Here is a 19,037-nt window from a genome sequence, read left to right as displayed (position 1 = left end):
ACGCGTCTGCTTGTAGATTTTATCCTGCCTAATTTTATCAGGGTTGGAGAAGCAGAAGAGAGGCAGCCCATGGATGATTCGTGCTTGGGATTCTCTTCCAACCTGCTTCAGGGTCATGTTGGCCTCTCGGTGGTGTCTTTGGTAAGGAGGGGTCAGGACACTTGGGAGATGCATGGACAACTCTGTGATAAAATGAGGGTCCCCAGCCTTACTACAAGAAGTTTCTCAAAAGCCCGTGTGTCCCTAAGGCATTTGAGGACTGGGGCAAATCATTCTTTCCCGGTTATGGAGTGTGGCTCAGAAGAGAAGTCACAGTGGGCAGGAGCTCAGTGGTCACTCTTCTTCCCACTCTTAATAATAGGCAGCCTTCATTAAGGCTCAGTAAATTCCAGGCACCGCCCCAAGGACTGTCTGAGTGGGTCCTCACAACAACCAAACAGGGAGGCTCTGGTGTTGCCCCCATTTTACAGAGGAGGAAAAGGAAGCCCAGAGAGCGCAGATGATTTGCTTAAAGTCACCGTATGAGCTAAGGGCAGGGAAGGCTATAGAGGTCAGCCATGCTGTTTTGTGGCTTATTTCTTGCTTGCATGCTGGTTTTTGTGGGCTCGGCCATGAGCTGCCTTGCATGCAATGATTCAGCGACCCAGGCGCCTTCCGTTCTGTGGCCCCGCCATCTTCCCAGGCTGCAGAGGGTTTCACCTGCAGCTGGTGGTTGGGAGACAGAGAGAGAGAGGGAGAGAGAGAGAGTTGAGGACTGAGTGGGAAGGTTGAATAGGCCAGGCCTGGAAGTTAGGAATATCACTTTCTACTTCCATTCAGACTCTGTTGGCTCCAGCTGGCTGCGAGGGGAGGCTGGGGTTACAGTCCAGCTGCTCGCCCAGGAAGGAAAGGCTTTGGTGACCACATGGCCGTCTCTGCCACAGCGACCCAAGTGGGCAAATAAAAGCCAGCCTGGGCCCTGAAGAAGCTTGCTCCCTGCCTCCCTGAGCACCTGTGGCCTTGAGCTCAGCACAAGCGTCACTGGTGGGGGGAGGGGGGGAATCCCACCTGACCAAACCCCAGGCTCGGGGAATTCAGCCTAACAAGAATGGTTCTTGTAGTGAATTTGCCAGATACCTCTTGGCTGGCAAGCCCCAGGCACCTGCTGACGTAGGGAGTTAGACCAGTGGCTCTCAGTGGGGCTGTCCCCCGGCGGACATTTGGTCATGTCTGGAGATGTTTCTGGCTGTCACAGTCCCAGGGGCCCTGCTGGCATCTGGTGGGTAGAGCTCAGGGCTGCTGCTGACATCCCACAATGCAGCGACAGCCCCCACGACGGTGCTGAGGTTGAGACACCCTGGGCCGGGGCAGCGGCTCTGCTGGTGTTGGAGTTTGCGGGGTGAGGTGGTGACCTCCGTGAAGGGCCGGTTGGCGCCAGCTAGGAGCCAGTCTGCTCCAGTTAAGCACCTGTTGGGGCCATGTTTCTTCTCCTATAGCATTTTAACCTCTCTTCATTCACAGTGGTTTTTCTTTGGCTGCCTGAGTGTGAAGATTTCAGGGGTAGAAACTGTCAGGTGAACGTGTGCTCATGGGTGCAGATCTTACAAATGGCTTCCTTGCTTCCATCCATAAATATTCGGGCAGACAGAAGCGTGCTCTGCAGACAGGCCGCCTCCCCAGGTGGCGTGACCGGGACAGATGGAGCGCGGCCTGGCTCTGCAGGCGCGGGCAGGTGGAGCCCTCTCAGGACGAGAAGCAGCGGGTTTTTCAATCCGGTCCCTGCTCCTCCCCACCTTGTGGTTTATGGGTCCGTGTCACTTGTGTGTGGTGACTCGCAGGGTTTACGAGGGAGAGGAGTTCTGATGGCTTTTCAGTATTGTTATTATAAAGGATATATATTAATACACGTTTGTATATATAATACAACCCTTGGGAGAGAGTAGGATAAAAAGTAAAAATCCCCAGTTCTCCCTACTTGAAGGTATTTCCTCTTAATAAGTCTTCTTTTTAGGAATATATGCATTTATGTGTATATGTGTATGTGCGCATGTATGTACCTATATATCTGACAGGTGTACATGAGTGTGTGTGTGTGTGTGTGTGTCTCCATCCACTATTGTTAGTATCCAAACTATACACACTTTTCTGCAACTTGCTCTTTTCACACAGTGAAGCTTGGGCATTCTTTCATATTAGCCTACTTACGTATATGAGAGCCAGGCACTATGGATACATTAGTAAACAAATTAGACAAAAATCCTAGTTTTGGGGCACCTGGATGGCTCAGTCGGTTAAGCGTCTGACTCTTGATTTCGGCTCAGGATGTCATGTCATGGTTCGTGAGTTCGAGCCCCATATCCTCCTTGACAGTGCGGAGCCTGCTTGCGATTCTCTCTCTCCCTCTTTCTCTCTGTGCCCCTCCCCAGCTCTCTCTGTCTCTCTAAATAAATAGATATACTTAAAAAAAATCCCGGTTTTGTGAGATGGCTACCTAAACACGGGAAGACAAGTAGCAAACAGACAAATCTGTATGATGCCATGTAGAGATGATGTTCGGTGCTAAGGAGGAAATGGAAGGTAAAGAGAATACTGAGTGTTGGAGTCAGGATTTCAGTTTTTTCCACAGTGGCCAGGGACGGCCTCATGGAGAAGGGGACATTTGAGCCAGGACGTGAAGGAAGTCAGAGATGTGCCTAGGGATATGTGGGTGTGGGAAGAGCATTGCTGCCAAAAAGAATAGCAAGTGCAGAAGCTTTACGCAGGAGAAATAAAAGGCAGATCGGTGCGGCTGATGTGGAGTGCAGGTTCCCCCAACTGTTTGGAATGACCGCGTGATATTTCATTAAGTCCAGGAGTTGAAGAATTTATTTAATTAGTCCCCTGTTGGTAACATTGGGACTATTGCCAACTTTTTTTTTTTTTTTTGCAGTTAGAAGCATTATTGGGGTAAGCATCCTCAACACATCTCTTCTGATGTGTCCAAATNGTGGCACAATTTTATTCTTTTCTGTCTTCTTACAAATGAAGCAGAGGATTTTGGCAAATGTTTTTGCACCTGTGTGGCCCAGGGAGGCCCCAACTCCTGCCCCCCCCCCCCCTGCAAAAAAGGATTCTTGTAAGGCTGAAATAAGCAAGCTTTGAAAATTATGAAGTGCTGAATAACTACAAAGTGATTTTTTTTTTACCTTTGAAAAGCAGTTTGATTTTTCATTATGTATTATACAATAATTCAAATATATAGAAAAGTACAGAAAAATAATCACAAGCAATCAGGCCCCACCCACCCCAGATCTGCTTCAGATTAGTTTTTCATTTCTTAGCTGGCCTCAGCAAGGCAAGTCCTCACTGGTTGCTGGCTTCCAGAACCCAGAGTGTGCATGTATTTTATTTTGAAATGAACTGTGTGAAAAAGTGATACATGGACTTAATCAAGATTTAAAACTTTTGCTCTCTGAAAGACTTAAGTCTTAAGACTTAAGACTTAAGACTTTCTTAACTCTCTGAAAGAGTTAGGAAAATAACAAAGCAAGGCACATCTCAAGAGGAATTTTTTGGAGCACCTGGGTGGCTCAGTCGGTTAAGCGTCCGATTTCAGCTCAGGTCATGATCTCATGGTTTGTGGGTTCGAGCCCCGCATCAGGCTCTGTGCTGGCAGCCAGCTCAGAGCCTGGAGCCTGTCTTCGGATTCTGTGATTCCCTCTCTCTCTGACCCTCCCCTGCTCATGCTGTCTCTCTGTCTCTCTCTCTCAGAAATAAATAAAAAAACATTTAAAAAAAAAAAAGGAATTTTTGGGGGGTGACTGGGTCAGTCCATTAAGCGTCCAACTTCAGCTCAGGTCATGATCTCACAGTCTGTGAGTTTGAGCCCCACGTCGGGCTCTGTGATGACAGCTTGGAGCCTGGAGCCTGCTCCCAGTTTCCCTGTCTCCCTCTCTCTCTGCCCCTCCCCCACTCTTGCTCTGTCTACTCTCAAAAATAAATTTTAAAAAGGAGCAGCTTTTTTGCAAAACGTAACCAACAAAGAACCTGTCTCCAGAATATATAAAGAATTCTGATAACTCAGTAACAAGAGAACAGCCCATAATCCAATAAAAAGTGGGCAAAGATTTGAACAGACACACTTTGCAAGTAGATGTAGGAACATCAAAGCAGCACCAGAAAAGATGCTCTTCCTCATTAGTCATCAGAAGTGCAAAGTAAACCACTGTAAAATGCACTGTACATCCTCTAGTACAGCTAAGGTGGGACATACCGGGCCCCTGGGTGGCTTAGTCGGTTGAGTGTCCCTCTGTCTTCAGCTCAGGTCATGATCTCACAGTTCATGAGTTCCAGCCCCACATTGGGCTCGCTGCTGTCAGCCTGTCAACACAGAGCCTGCTTTGGATCCTCTGTCCCCCTCTCTGCCCCTCCCCCGCTTACACTCACCCAAAAATAAATACACATATTTTTTTTTTAATTTAAAAATAAAGGCTGAAAATTCCAAGTGTTGGCAAGGATGGGGGGCAGCTAGAACTTCCCTACATTTCTGGTAGGAATGCAAGATGCTCTGACCACTTTGGAAAGCAGTGAGCCACGGCCTTCGAAAGTTAAATATTTTTATTTGAAACATTGACTATACAAACCAGCCTTCCTCTAGGAGCCAAAGATAAATGAAAACGTATGTCCGCAGAAAGCCATGCACACAGATGTTCCAAATGGCATTCCTTGCAACAGCCTCAAACCTGGAAACAACCCAAATGTCCATCAGCTCGTGGATGGATAAACCAGTCATGATACATCATGCATTGGAATACTACCCAGCAATAAAAAAGGACAGAATACCAATACGTGTACACATGGATGAGTCTCAGAGACATTACGGTATAATGCAAATGACTGTATACTGTGTGATGCCATTTTTATGAACTTCTAGTGTAAGCCAAACTTGGCCCACTTGGGTCGGAGAAAAGGATGGAGGCGAAAGGAAAAAGAGGGAGCTTTGTCGGAGGGAGAGAACTGTGTATCTTGATTTTAGTGGTAGTTAACATGTTTGTGTACAATAATCAGTATTCATCCAATTGTATACTTAAAATGGATGGATTTTATCCTATGAAAATAATACTTTGGTAAAGAAAACTGAGGGGAGATTAAAAAAATATTTATCTTATTTATTTTTTCAGGTTTAGTGAAACTAAAAGTTCTTTATTTTTTTTAGGTTTATTTATTTATTTTGAGAGACAGAGAGAGCACAAGTGAGGGAGGGGCAGAGAGAAAGGGAGAGAGAGAGAATCCCAGGCAGCCTCTCTACTGTCAGCGCAGAGCCCGACACAGGGCTTGAAGTCACGAACCGTAAGATCGTGACCTGAGCTGAAACCAAGAGTCGGATGCTTAACCGACTGAGCCACCCAGGCACCCAGAATTTTTTTTTTTTAAATAAAACTTGTGGATGTGATTTTAATTTGCGTTTCTTGGGTGTCTCATGGCGTGGGACATTGGTCATGAGCTTTTCCTGTGGCAGGAGCAAAGCATTTACGGCACGGGGACACCTGAAAGAGGACCCGGCGTGCTCATCGGTCCAAAGTAGACTTGAATCTTTTGTTGGCTGTTGTGATTAGACAGCACAGAACAGACCCTTCTGTTCAGGCCCAGGATGGTGTTTCTGGCCATGTTGTGGTCTGGCTGCTGCGGTCCCTGGGATAAGCTGGCGAGACGCACCGGTAGCCCCTGGGCCCCTCTCTGGGGAGTGTGGCCTTGTTCACTCGTGTGACCAGCCTGTGAGCAGAGTGGCCGCGCAGACCTGGAAACCGAGATTTCTGTGGCAGAAAGAAGCAAGTGAACAGCTATGAAAGTAAAGCAGTTGAGTTTGTATGTTTGTCTTTTATTATCTCCACATTTTATTGAGACCCTTTAAGAAAATACTGGAAGGATTATTCAGTCAACACCCGTATTCCCACCACCTAGATTTTACAATGACTATTTTGCTGTTTGCTTTGTCACCTGTCTGTCCATCTCTCTCTGTATCTCTTAATTCATATTGTTTCCATGCCTTTCAAGATCAGTAGCAAACATTAGTTCCTATTCATTTGTTTTTTAAAGTTGATTTTTTGGGGCGCCTGGGTGGCTAAGTCAATTAAGCACCCGACTTCAGCTCAGGTCATGATCTCACAGTTCGTGGGTTCGAGCCCCGCATCAGGCTCTGTGCCGACAGCTAATTCAGAGCCTGGAGCCTGTTTCAGATTCTGTGTCTCCCTCTCTCTCTGGCCCTCCCCTGCTCATGCTGTGTGTCTCTCTCTCTCAAAAATAAATAAAACATTAAACAAACTTTTTAAAAATAAAGTTGACTTTTTGGTAAAGCTTGACATACAGAAAATCATTACATAGGCATGACTGATGAAATCACTGGCCATTGGTGATTAAGTCAGTCTCCCACCCGTCTCCTCTTTCCAGAGGTTGGGGAGTTGGGATGAGCTGAAAGGTCCAGCCCTCTCAGCATGCCGTGGGCTTTCTGGCAGCCAGCCCCGCTCCTGAAACTATCTGGAGACCTTGACCATCTCATTAGTATACAGGAAGACACTCCTTACTTGAAGATTCCAGGGGTCTTAGAAGCTCTTGTGTTGTGAACCAGGGACTAAGACCAAGTATTATAATAAAAAAATATGCTTCTGTCACCTGTTTCGCTTGGAAATTACAAGAGTTTTAGGGGCTCTGTGTCAGGAAGTGGGGGCAGAGACCAAATATAGACGTTTTATTATGTCACTTCATGTGCATTCATTTACATATTGTCTGTGGCTGCTTTTTTGTTGTTGTTTATTTATTTTGAGAGAGAGAGAGGGAGAGAGAGAATCCTAAGCAGGCTCTGCGCTGTCAGCCCAGAGCCCAGCATGGGGCTCGATCTCATGAACTGTGAGACCATGACCTGAGTCAAAATCAAGAGTCGGACATGTGACCAGCTGAGCCACCCAGGCGCCCCGTGGCTGCTTTCTGCTGCAATAGCAGGGTAGTTGTGACAGACACCACAGGTGGCCTTTGAAGCCTAGAATATTTACCGTCTGTCTCTATATGGAAAAAGTCTGCTACCCTTGCCCTGATGTAACACCTCTGGGCTCTCTTTCATTCATCTTATTATTTGATTTATTCTCTCTTATCTTGTATTCACTCCTCCCAAGGAAGAGTTGACTTAGCTCACTGGGAACAGTTTTCATCTGGAGGTCCACAGTCTTCTGCCGGATGGGATTAAGGTAGGCTCCAGCCCCCGTCTCGCTGGGACCTACCTGCCTACAACAGGCGACATTCTCTGTGGCTCCTTCAGGGCACCTGCTGTTCAGGCTTGGCCCTGAAGTGACAAGGCCCGCATAGGTTTTGGTCAGAGAAGTTTAATCCCGGGAGAACACATATTAGGGCCGGGCCCCTTCCTACAATCCAGCTAAGCTACCAACCCAACCGCTGTTTTGTTCTGCATCTAACAGTGTATGTAACCTGACCCCGTGAGAATCACCTGGGGAGCACCTGAAAAACCCTGGAATCCAGCCCCTGACCCCAAACCAATCAACAGAATCTCTTGGACTGAGTTTCCGGGCACTAGGCTTTTTCAAAGCCTTCTAAGTGATTCACATGTTTCTGATACTTCTCTCATTTTCTCACTTGTTTCTCAATTATTTCCAAATACGGAGAGGGGAAGGCTCGATTAATGACCCCTGAACCTGGAGGTTCAACAGGTGTTTTACAAATAGCTCTGAAGTCAGTTTGTAGTGCACATTTCCCCCAGAGCGAAGCCAGCGGCTCAGAAACAAGCGTACAAAGATGATCCTCTCTCAGATACATACGTTGCGGCTGTTCCTGTAAAAACAAGCACATTATATTCTAGTCACACCTTTAAATGCTTCCTCCGAGAAGGCGTGATTCACATGCAGATCTGAAAGTGATTCTTCCACCCACCTGCCATCTTTACAGACTCGCTCGCTCGCTCGCTCGCTCGGCTCAGGGTCCGCACAGAGGAGGAAGGAAGCAGACCCACGGGGGGGTGAGGGGCGGGGGGGAGGGATTTCTAAGGGAACTTCCGTCTCAGGTCCTATGTCTTGAGGAAGGTGGAAGAGACCTAATTCCAAGGCCAAGGTGACAGTTCTCAGAGGCCTCTCCCCCCACTCCCCAGCTTGCGGTGGTGGATTAATGAAGGGAAACCCCAGGCCACATGCTTTTCCCTGAAGGCAAGGCTGCTCGTTCTCAGTGCTTGTGGGCGTTTGGGACCAGACGATTCTTTGTGGCGAGGCTGCCCTGAGTACGGTAGGGTGGTGAGCAGCACAGCCCTCCCCCTCCCCCTGGTTGTGACAATCCACATGTCCCCTAATATTGCCAGGTTCGGGGAGCAGAATGGGCCCAGCTGAGAACCACTGCATGAAAAGAATTGAACAACTCGCTCTGAGCTTATATTCCCTATAGACCTGTCCCAAAGGGACCTCCATCCTGGCCCTTGTGCTTTCTNTGAGTTGCTCATTTTAGCCACTCTGACTGGCGTGAGGTGGTATCTCAGTGTGGCTTTGATTTGTATTTCCCTGATGAAGAGGGATGCTGAGCATCGTTTCATGTGTCTGCTGGCCATCTGGATGTCCTCTTTGGAGAAGTGTCTGTTCATATCTTCTGCCCATTTCTTCACTGGGTTGTTTGTTTTTCAGGTGTGGAGTTTTAATGTTTATTTATTTTTGGGAGAGAGAGACAGAGTGTGAGTGGGAGAGGGGCAAAGAGAGGGGGACACAGAATCCAAAGCAGACTCCAGGCTCTGAGCTGTCAGCACAGAGCCCAACATGGGGCTTGAACTCATGAACCCTGAGATCATGACCTGAGCTGAAGTCAGATGCCCAACCGACTGAGGCACCCAGGTGCCCCTGGGCCTTGTGCTTTCAATGGAGTGAGAGGTCTGCAGGGCAGTCCAAGGAGTCAAGGTGACGTGCCCACCACATGCTCGGGGCTCTCTCTAGTGCATCCTCAGGAAAGCAGGCCATGTGATAGTGTGTGACCTCTAGACCCAAGGAGATAATAATAGTACTTACCTTGTAAATAGAGTCGGGAATAAAATCATTTACTGCAGTGTCATCACGAATCCATAGACGGGGGCTGACACAAAATTCGCACTACGTAAGTGTTAAGTGCCATTATCTTATTTTTCGTATCAGTCGTCGGTAAACATGAGACAACTCCTTGCCTGCTGCCCGCCTAAAGAGGTAGCCATTCAGATGCTGAGGCAAAGCTGCTGCACCCCAGAGAGATGCCGGGAAGGTCTCCAACATAGCACCTTCGCCAGGGGTCTTTGAGGCCCATCCTGGCTCTTGGCATCTCTTGCTTCACGCACCAGCTTGAGGGCCCAACTCCCCTTCAAACATATTCACATGCAAAATGCTTCTACTCCCAATCCCGTTGTCCTATGTCAGGGTCAGTGGAAGGGGGAATGGGTGAGAGTTTTCCTTCGAAGAGAAGAAGTGATGCTGAGCTCTGAGTGTCCATCCTTTTTGCCACAGGCAGGCCCTGCGACCTTGAGCGCTCAACCTCCTAACCCCTCTAATTCTCCATCTGCAAAATGGGGATATAAACGTACCTTCCCTGATAGGATTGTGGTGGGGATTGAGTCAAAAAATGTAGATAAACTACTTTTCTCAGTGCCTAACATACAGGACTCAGGATTTGGTATTGCTGATTTTCATTACAATAATACCGTTACCTAAATTGTCCTTGTGACTGCCAGGAGGCAAAACATGGAGAAAAACGTTCTGTTTGAGCAGCTGCTATGAATCACAAGATGAAACCTCACCCTAAATCATGGATGAAACTTCTTAGAGACATTCCAAGGAATGTTATAGTTGAAAAGGGCCTTAAAACCTTCATCGACATACCCATTATAAAAGTGGGAAAACTGAGACCCAGGGAAGGGATATGATTTACCCAGTTTTGAAGAAACATCTGAAACAGCTTTTAGCTTTCAAAGAGAAAAAGAAACAAAAGAGAGTGCTGTAGTTTGAGGAAGTTTCTCTCTCCATTGAGAGAATGGATGCCAGCTTTGTTGGGGTGTGTCCTAGCTGGCCTGTGGGAGGGGACACGGGAGGAAACAGGGCCAAGGTGACTGCTCTGGGGCTCCTCTGAGAGTCGAGGTAACTCCTGAGCATCTAGACAAAGTGTGGGGTCCCTCCGCGCTGAGGAATTAGGGAGGACCAGAAAACAGCCCGGGATGGGTTTCGCTGGCTTCATGCATTCTGTTTTTCAGAAATGGGGGAACAGCTTAACTCAGCACCCAAGAGGCGGACTAGAGGGTCTGTGATGAGGTGGGGCTCTGACCGTGACCTGAGGGCACCCCTGAACTGTGGTGTGGGCCTCGAAGCTGCACATGGGGTATCACCTTGTGAAGCATCCATGTGAAATGGGGAGCTGTTGAGATTTTTTCTTTTTCCTTTTAATTTGCAGTGTTTATGACACCCACACGCTAAGTCATCCCACTTCCCTTCCAGATCGGAGGCCTTGGCAAACTCAATTAGCAACCCAAAGAGTTTAGCTCTTGCGGGGTAGAACAGCTTCATTTTCACAGCAAATATCAACATGTGAAAGCCTCAGCTTGCCCCTGACTCACTCAGGGCGCCCAGATTTTGACTGGAGCCGTGGGTGATCTCCCGGCACTGCCCTGCGCCTCAGTCTCCCGGCTGTAAAGTGGGCCAGTGACAGCAACTGCCTTAGAGGCATGGTCCTCAATGCAGAAGGGTTGGATGATGCTCCTGGGGGATGTGTGACAATGTCTGGAGATAACTTTGGGTTGTCGCAGCTGGGGAGGGAACTGCTAATGGCATCTGGTGCTCAGAGGTGCTTCTAAACATCCCACAATGCTCAAAACAACCCCTCAACACAGAATGATCTGGTCCCAAATGTCAGTAGTTCTAAGGGTGAGAAACCTCACTCTAGAGGGTTGATAGGGAGATTTAGCGAGTTAATCCACATGATGTGCTTAGCCCTGGGCCGTGCATATAGTAGGTGCTTAATAAAGCAGTCTTAATCTCCATGCTCTTTCAAAGCCTGGTCCTTGAGCCCAGTGGGTGCCTCTCATCATGCTTTGGCTTTTGCCAGAGTTCTTTCCCTCACCTGAGTTGCCATGGTGAGTGGTGCCACAGAGACAAACAGATATGTTGTGAATTCTTTAGAGATAAGTTGAGCCTAAAATTCTAGAGCGTGCAATATGCCAGGTGTACCCAAGCCCTGTCTGAGGATGGAACTGGACTTTGGTGGCTCGCCTGTCTGCACAGAGGACCGTCCCCAGGGACTGTAGCATCAGGGTGCTTGAGATTTGTCAAGGCTAAGGAGAGAACACAGTGTGACCGACAGGTACCAGCGTGTTGCTGGGCAAGGTGGTGGCTCTACTCTGTAACCATGGGGGCCGGGGCACGAAAGGAGTCTTCCACTGACTGGACCCTCTCCCCTTTGACTTTAGAAAAGGGTTTAAAATTTTAACTGTGTTTAATAGAAAACTTTTGATACTTCCTTTGACCCATTAACTGGAACACTGAGCTTTCTGACTGACTTGGAGTCATAACTGTAGAAATAAATGATCACAGAGTGAATATTGCTTGACTTTTTGAAGGAGTACAGGGTTGTTTGCTCCTTTACCAAGTGACCCCCTTCTCCTGTACCGTTTTTTTTATAACTTTTTAAAAGTTTATTTATTTATGTGAGAGAGACAGCATGAGTGGGGAAGGGGCAGAGAGAGAGAGAAAGAGAGAGATTCCCAAGCAGAGGCCAGTGCAGAGTTCAAACTCATGAAGCTGTGAAATCATGACCTGAGCCTAAACCAAGAATTGGACACTTAACCGACTGAGCCACGCAGGTGCCCCTTCTGTACTTTAAAAAAAATGTTTATTTGTCTATTTTGAGAGAGAGAGAGAGAGTGTGTGTGTGTGTGTGTGAACAAGTGGGGGAGGGGCAGAAAGTGCAGGGGAGAGAATCCCAAGCAGGATCCACTCTCAGTGCAGAGCCCGACACTGGGCTTGACCTCATGACTGCAAGATCACAACCTGAGCCCATGTGTAGGGTTGGTTGCTTAACCGAGCCACCCAGGTGCCCCTCTGCTGTACTTTTTAAAGTCCTTATACCTGTCTGCCAGCCACAATCCACTAAATTAATTTAAATTACTGCCGATGGGGAAATCAGATGACCAGGTTGATTCAGTATGTCTAAATCCATGAAGAGTAGATAGATTCTTAGAGAAAGTGTGAGGAGCCCTCTCCATGGATTTGTGCACAAGCTCTGATCTGTTCCTACTGTTGTGAGGTTTTTATGCTACTTCTGGATCGTGCTGTCGTTGGAAAGTCGCTTTGAGATGACTAGGAGACGTCGTCCACTAATACTAGCGACTGTAGTAGCCTGAGTCCCCACACAACCAGCAGGGGTCTTTGGGGGTGCCTTGCATCAACATTCCCAGTTGTGATTGTTCCTCGAGAGGAAGAAAGTAGGGATCTAGTTATGAAGAATTGGCCTCCTTCACGGGGTATCTGCTGCAAATATTCAAGTTGTATCACTAACTAGCTCAGTGACTTGGTTTCCTTATCTGTACAGTGGAGGGGTAGGGGTATTGCCCACTGTCTCTGAGCCCCTTTCTGGATTCTACATGTATCCAGTCTTAATTCCCCATTTCTCCAACAACACGTTCCCTAGAATTTACCGTGGTGGCAAATCTTGATATTCTCCCCAGCAACTTTTTTATAATAGAAATCATTAGTTTAATCAGCTTTGGCTTATTGTCATTTGCATTTTAAATGTTCGATTTCTAAAAGACTGTTAAGGTTGCCGCAACCTTACCCAATGGTGTGCGAGTGCTGAAGCCTGCCAGTTAACTCAGATGGTCACGGCACCAACTGCTTCCCGTCAGAAAGGCTGAATCACTTAGGAGCGCCTACCTTTCAAGGGCCAAATGATTCACCAAGCCAAGTGACTTTGCAAACTGGGATAAGGGGCGTAGGATATTAGACTTCCTTTTAGTCTTCTTCCCCTTTTGGAGATTTAGATGTGGATTCTCTAATGGCAACTTGTTTTTCTCTTTTGTCTTCTTTCCAAAGCAATATGTACTTGTAAGAACCACAAACTGTACATACTTATATAACACAGAATGCAGAAAGTTCCCTGTTTTCCCTCTCTAGAGAGAGCCACCCTCAACAGTTTGGTGAAATTCTTCCAGATTGTTTTCTATTCTATATATTAACATTTTTTTAACAACAACAAAAAAGAGAATGTGTTTACACATACTATTTTGCATCTTTCTTTGTCTCCTAGCAATATGCCTTGGAGATTTTTCCATCATATATATATATATGAGATATATATATATATATACACACACACACATATATATATATATATAGGTCCATCTCATTTTTAACAGTGACATTGGTTTCCATGACATTATTACATCAGGAATGATTTAATTAGTCTCCTCCAATCTGACTCTGGGTGCCTCCCAAATCCAATCCTAAGACAGTGTCTTGGGCTCAGGTAAACTACTAAGGAGGTGACCCCGGGAAGCACTGATAAGAAAGTGGGGAAGTGAGGCAGCAAAGGGAGGCAAGCCAGTCGGGGACATTTGATAAGTGGGTACCTGCAGCTTTGGAAGGTCCCCAAGACCATCAAGTGATTGGCTGGAAGGATTCACAGACTTAGAAAAGCTTTTATTATTTTTTTTAATGTTTATTTATTTTTGAGAGAGAGCGTGAGTGGGGGAGGGGCAGAGACAGAGAGGGAGACAGAAGATCTGAAGCGGGCTGTGCTGATGGCAGTGAGCCCGACGTGGGGCTCGAACTCAGGAACCATGAGATCATGACCTGAGCCGAAGTCAGATGCTCAGCTTACTAAGCCACCTAGGTGGCCCTAGAAAAGCTATTATATTTGTGGTTATGGTTTATTACAGAAAAAGGAAACCAGTTCAGCTCAGCAAAGGAAAGAGGCACGCAGGGCAGAGTCCAAGAGAGACCACACACAAGTTTCCATTCGCGATCTCCCAGTGGAGTTGTCAGGACGGCACTTAATTGTCCCGATTAAATGGAAACACACTTGGAGGGTTGCCAACCAGGGAAGTTCACTCAAGCCTTGATATCTGGGATATCGATTAGGGGATCAGTCTTATAGGCATCCCAGTGGCTGACCCTAGTCTCCAGCCCCTGCAGAGGTCAAACTGCTATTGTGTGGCCCAAGCACCCCACCATAAATCGTAGCTAGCATAGACTGGCATGGCCCAGGCAGAGGGCTCTGTTTGGCTGAGGTTGGATGAGATCCACAGAGATTTGGGTGGCCTCTGGGGTGGGCTGGGGGCGGGTGGACGGGGCACCACAAGCCTCAGCTACATTTCTTCATGGACATTTTTATTATTTCCATTTTTCATTCTTTTTAAAATGTATTTATTTATTTTATTTTAGAGAGAGTGCATGAGCAAGGGATGCAGGCAGTGGGGAGGGGGGAGAGAGAGAGAGAGAGAGAGAATGAATCCCAAGTAGGCTCCACGCTCAGCACAGAGCCCAATGCGGGGCACAATCCCATGACCCTAGGATCCCAACTTGAGCTGAAATCAAGAGTCTGATGCTCAATCAACTGAGCTACGCAGACGACCCTCCATTTTCCATTCTTACAATGTTCTAGAGCAGGAGTCAGCAAACTTTTCCATAAAGGGCCAGAGACAAACTATTTTCAGCTTTGCAGGCTACACAATCTTTTTGGCAGGTCCTCAGCTCTGCTACTGTAGTGTAACAGCAGCCATAGACAGATGGGTTTGACTGGGTTCCGATAAAACTTTATTTACAGGGGCACCTGGTGACTCATTTGGTTAAGTGTCTGACTCTTGATTTCAGTGCAGGTTGGGATCTCACAGTTATGAGATCAAGCCCTGTGTCCGGCTCCATGCTGGGTGTGGAGCCTGCCTAAGATTCTCTCTCTCCCTCTTCCCCTCCCCTGCTTACATGCCTAGGCACACGCTCTCTCTCTCAAAAAAATAAATACATAAAAATTTTATTTACAAAAAGCAGGTAGTGGGCCAGATTTGGCTTAAAAGCTCTAATATCCAGGTATTATCCATTATCTAACATCCAGAGAATACCCTTGTATGTATATGGTTGTCCGTTTGTGCAGATAAATCTATGGGATAAATTCCTAGAAATGGAATTGTTGGGATCACAAGTTAACAACATTTTTATTTTGAGTAGATACTGTGGAACTCTCACAAAAGTTGAACCAACTTCCTCTTTCACCAGTAGTGCATGAGAGTGTTTGAGAAGTCCTTTCTTTATTAAAACTCCTTTCCTTTCCCAAGGAAAACCTACATCCATTTACTAGGATGTATCTGCATTTTCCTTCTTGATCTTTGGAGAGGCAGAGGAAGATAGGATATCTTGCCCCCAAGGAATGCCTGGAATGGCCTCATGGTAGTTATCTTCCTTTACCAAGGCCCATAGAGAAGGGGACTCTGGTAACTTGTTTCTGTTTGGTGAGATCAAACCTTACACTACTCACGAGGCATGGTTCAAAACAATCTTGAGTGTTCCCTTTTCAAAAAAAAAAAAAATCAATGCATCAGAGAACTCCTTAGTAATGTCCCTTATTAAGCAAAGATTCCAGTCCTAGTTTTTCACTTCTGTAAGGGGTCTTCACATAAACCAGATTACCCATGCATACCGAAGACTTAACCAAGTTACAAAAAATATACATGGTCCAATTTTTGTCCACATTACTGACAGATACTGGACCCTTGAGTGGTACTAGACCTGAGTGGTACAGGTTAACCTTGTTCATCCTGGGTCTTTTTGGTTTTTAGACAATGGATGGGATTTTGGGTTTTGTTTTTCCACTTTTCTTTTTTTCTTCCCATTCCCCCCACCCCTCCCCAATTTTCATCATTTAGAATTCTTGGTATGAACCCCACAGGGGAGAACAGAGGCTCATTAGCATTCAAGCTCTGTTTTTGGCTGCATATTTTAGCTGGTTTATTTGATAATCGGCATCCCTCCTGGGATCCAGCCCGCTTTTGCTCGGCTCATGCTGGGTGAATCTGTGATATTTCCCATTCTGCAGCCCTTCATTTATAACACAGACACAGCCTGCTTTCCCGTTAGCGAGATGGCATGCCCGGACTACCCACACGCAGATAAAGAATTAGGCGGAACTTGGCTGAGAAGATAAATCAAGCTAACTATCTCATTAGGTTTGAAAGACACAAATTAAGCTTGCATTAGAATTAACAGGGAAGCCTTCCAAAGAGATGCGCAGTACAACAAGGGGTAGAAGACATCGCCATGGTCGTTTTTCTCAGGGAACTTGCCTTCATGGCCTGGAACAGAGGAAACATAAAAATCTCTTTTATAAAAGGTCCACAGACAGAAATCTGGGTTCAAAATAGCAGTATAACGTTCATCAGGTGCTTTTCTAGGTACTGTGTACTGAGAGCCTTCCACACATTATGTAACTGAAACCTCATGATGACTTGTGAGGTAAAGTACTGTCAAGATTCCTGTTTCAAGGCACCCGGGTGACTCAGTCCATTAGACATCTGACTCTTGATTTCGGCTGAGGTCATGATCTCACCGTTTGTGAGGTTGAGCCCTAAGTCGGGCTCTGTGCTAGTAGCGTGGAGCCTACTTAGGGTTCTCTTTATCCCTCTCTCTGCCCCTCCTGCTCGCTCATTCTCTCTCTTTCAAAATAAATAAATATTTAAAAATTCTTTAAAAAAAAGATTCCTGTTTCACCTAGGAGGAAACCGAATCTCAGAAAGATTCTTCATTTGTCTCACGGTCCCAGAGCTAGCCGAATGACCACCCAGAGTGTCTGGCCCCGTGGCCCGCAGCTGAACCCAGTCGTTCTTATCCAGTGTGAACTGACCCCGAAGGGGACATTGGACCCGGCTGCATACATGTAGGGTGGTGACAGCTGCTGGCTTCTAGTGTGTGGAGGCCTGAGACGCTGCTAACCATCCTGCAGGGCGCAGGAGCGTCCCAGTGACAGAGAGTTACCCAAACCCAAATGTCAGCAATGCTGCGAGTGAGAAACCCAGTTTAACGCCCGACTAGAAGTCCCCAGGCAGCGTGCCCTGCAGACGGTGGGGGGGCGTGGTGGCCGTAAGTTTGAAGTTGCACGATGGAGGGTACACAGCTGTCTGGCGGAGCCAGGACAAAGGCTGGGTGGCGGGAACGTGCCCGGCATGGTGAGGGACAGCAGGCCACACGGAGCGAAGGGACCGCGAGAGGAGGCGACGAGGGAAGTGGGGAGTTCTTACCGATAAGAGAAATAGATGATGTCCGAAAAGCAAGGAGCCCGTGTCTGCAGGGGAGGACCGTGTAGACTAACGACCTCTGTCTTGTTCTTGCCTCCCTGTTCCGTTCTCCTCCTTCCTCGCAACCTCCCCCCTGCCACCCCCGCCCCTCTGGCTCCCTAGTGTTCGGCCACAACATGAAGAGCAGCAATGACTTCATCGGGAGAATTGTCATCGGCCAGTATTCTTCGGGCCCCTCTGAGTCCAACCACTGGCGACGGATGCTCAACACTCACCGTACTGCCGTGGAGCAGTGGCACAGCCTGAGGTCCCGGGCTGAGTGCGACCGCGTGTCCCCGGCCTCGCTGGAGGTGACCTGAGGGCTGCAGAAAAAGCAGCTTTCATTTGTTTAAAAAAAAAAAAAAAAAAAAAAAAAAAAACTTTAAGCTGGAAAAAAATGTGTCACCTGCCTGTTACATCCACACTCACACACTCACAGCACACACACACACACACACACACACACACACACACACCCTAAATCCTCTCAGAACAGAGAGGAAACTGACTACTGAATGCAAAATGGCTGCCCTCAATGAGCAAGGCCTGAGAACTCTCTGGAAACCCCATCTGTATGTCACAAGCTGCTTGGGCTCTGCCGTGAGACCCATTGGCGGTGTCTGCTCCTGTTGATACCCCTGCCCCAAAATGCACTTTCAACCTTCAGGCCAGAGAAAGGGCCTCCTCAAGGGCACCAACCTCCATTGAGATGAAATTCTCTGAGAGCTTGGCCAGTGTGTAGGAGGCCCGACCCCCAAGTCCACCCGCTGTCTGGGTGACTTCTGGGCAAGCTGCTGGTCCCTGGGGTTCTTCAGACCTGATTCCTTTCCCCCAAAGTGTAAGTACTCTGTCTTCTCTTTAGTGGATGTGATAGATTAGACTATTTGGAGAAACCAAATGGCAACAAAAAATATTCCAGTGTAAGAAACTTCCCTGGCTTAACTGAATTTGTCGTCGTGTTAGCTTATTCCTTAAGGACCCCCCGTGGGTGCATATGTGGATGTCCTCGGGTGAGTGCCCTCACAGGCGAACATGTGTGTGTCCCTGTGTGTCCTCTTCGCGAGCACCTCCGTCCTGAGCTCTCCCTTCTCTCTGCCTCTCCCTGTGAAACTTCACCCAGTGTCCTCCCGTCTGTCAAGACCCCACCTTCAGTAACAGCATGTGCAAATGTCAAGTAACTAGAATATGATAGAGCAAAAGTAACCTTTTTTGACCAAATTCTGATGATCATGACACACGGAAGACCTGCAGAAGACAGTTACGTGGATCAGAATGGCCGCTGCACCCCCATCCAAGATGGCTCCTTCCTTGTCATATTCTGCGAATCTCTCTGTGTTTGTGTGTGAACCAAAGTCATTCTTCTCATGCTAAGGAATTAGTGTAGTTAGACTAGATCTCTCCCCGTTGGATGCTTCTGTATCTTTCCCACAGCCTAGTGTCTGGCATAATGGGGAGCTATTTATTGAAATTAAAGATTATTTATTTGTGCCATGCATTTGAGTTCTCTTTTTTTTCATGAACATGGGGCACAAAGAGTGCAAGGGTGTTGCAGTTACCACTGCTGTGTAACAAACCATCCCAACAATTCAGAGCATTGGTATGGCCTGGAGGTCAAAGGCCAAAGGCAGGAGGGCTAGGTTAAGTTTCTTAAGAGGAAAAAAGAGCATTTTCCTTCTCTATTAAATAATTTCCTTGGGGCGCTTGGGTGGCTCAGTCAGTTAAGTGTCCGACTCTTGCTTTCGGCTCAGGTCATGATCTCACAGTTTGTGGG

The 19,037-nt window shown here is 47.2% G+C and overlaps 1 protein-coding gene across 1 annotated transcript in view; it reads left to right on the top strand.

Moving 5' to 3' along the window:
- Positions 1-18,761, top strand: part of SYT17 (synaptotagmin 17) — an 81,263-nt gene extending 62,502 nt beyond the window's left edge. The window contains exon 8 of the mRNA XM_077773297.1: positions 17,390-18,761. Coding sequence (XP_077629423.1) covers positions 17,390-17,586 — 197 coding nt within the window. The 3' untranslated portion in view covers positions 17,587-18,761. The remainder of the gene's footprint in view (positions 1-17,389) is intronic.
- Positions 18,762-19,037: the final 276 nt, after the last annotated feature.

The sequence above is a fragment of the Crocuta crocuta genome, unplaced genomic scaffold (genome assembly GCF_008692635.1).
Source record: "Crocuta crocuta isolate KB4526 unplaced genomic scaffold, BGI_CrCroc_1.0 scaffold16, whole genome shotgun sequence".
In the NCBI taxonomy this organism is placed as follows: Eukaryota; Metazoa; Chordata; class Mammalia; order Carnivora; family Hyaenidae; genus Crocuta; species Crocuta crocuta.
The sequence above is the reverse complement of the archived record's forward strand: the minus strand, read 5'-3'. Positions and strand labels throughout refer to the sequence as shown.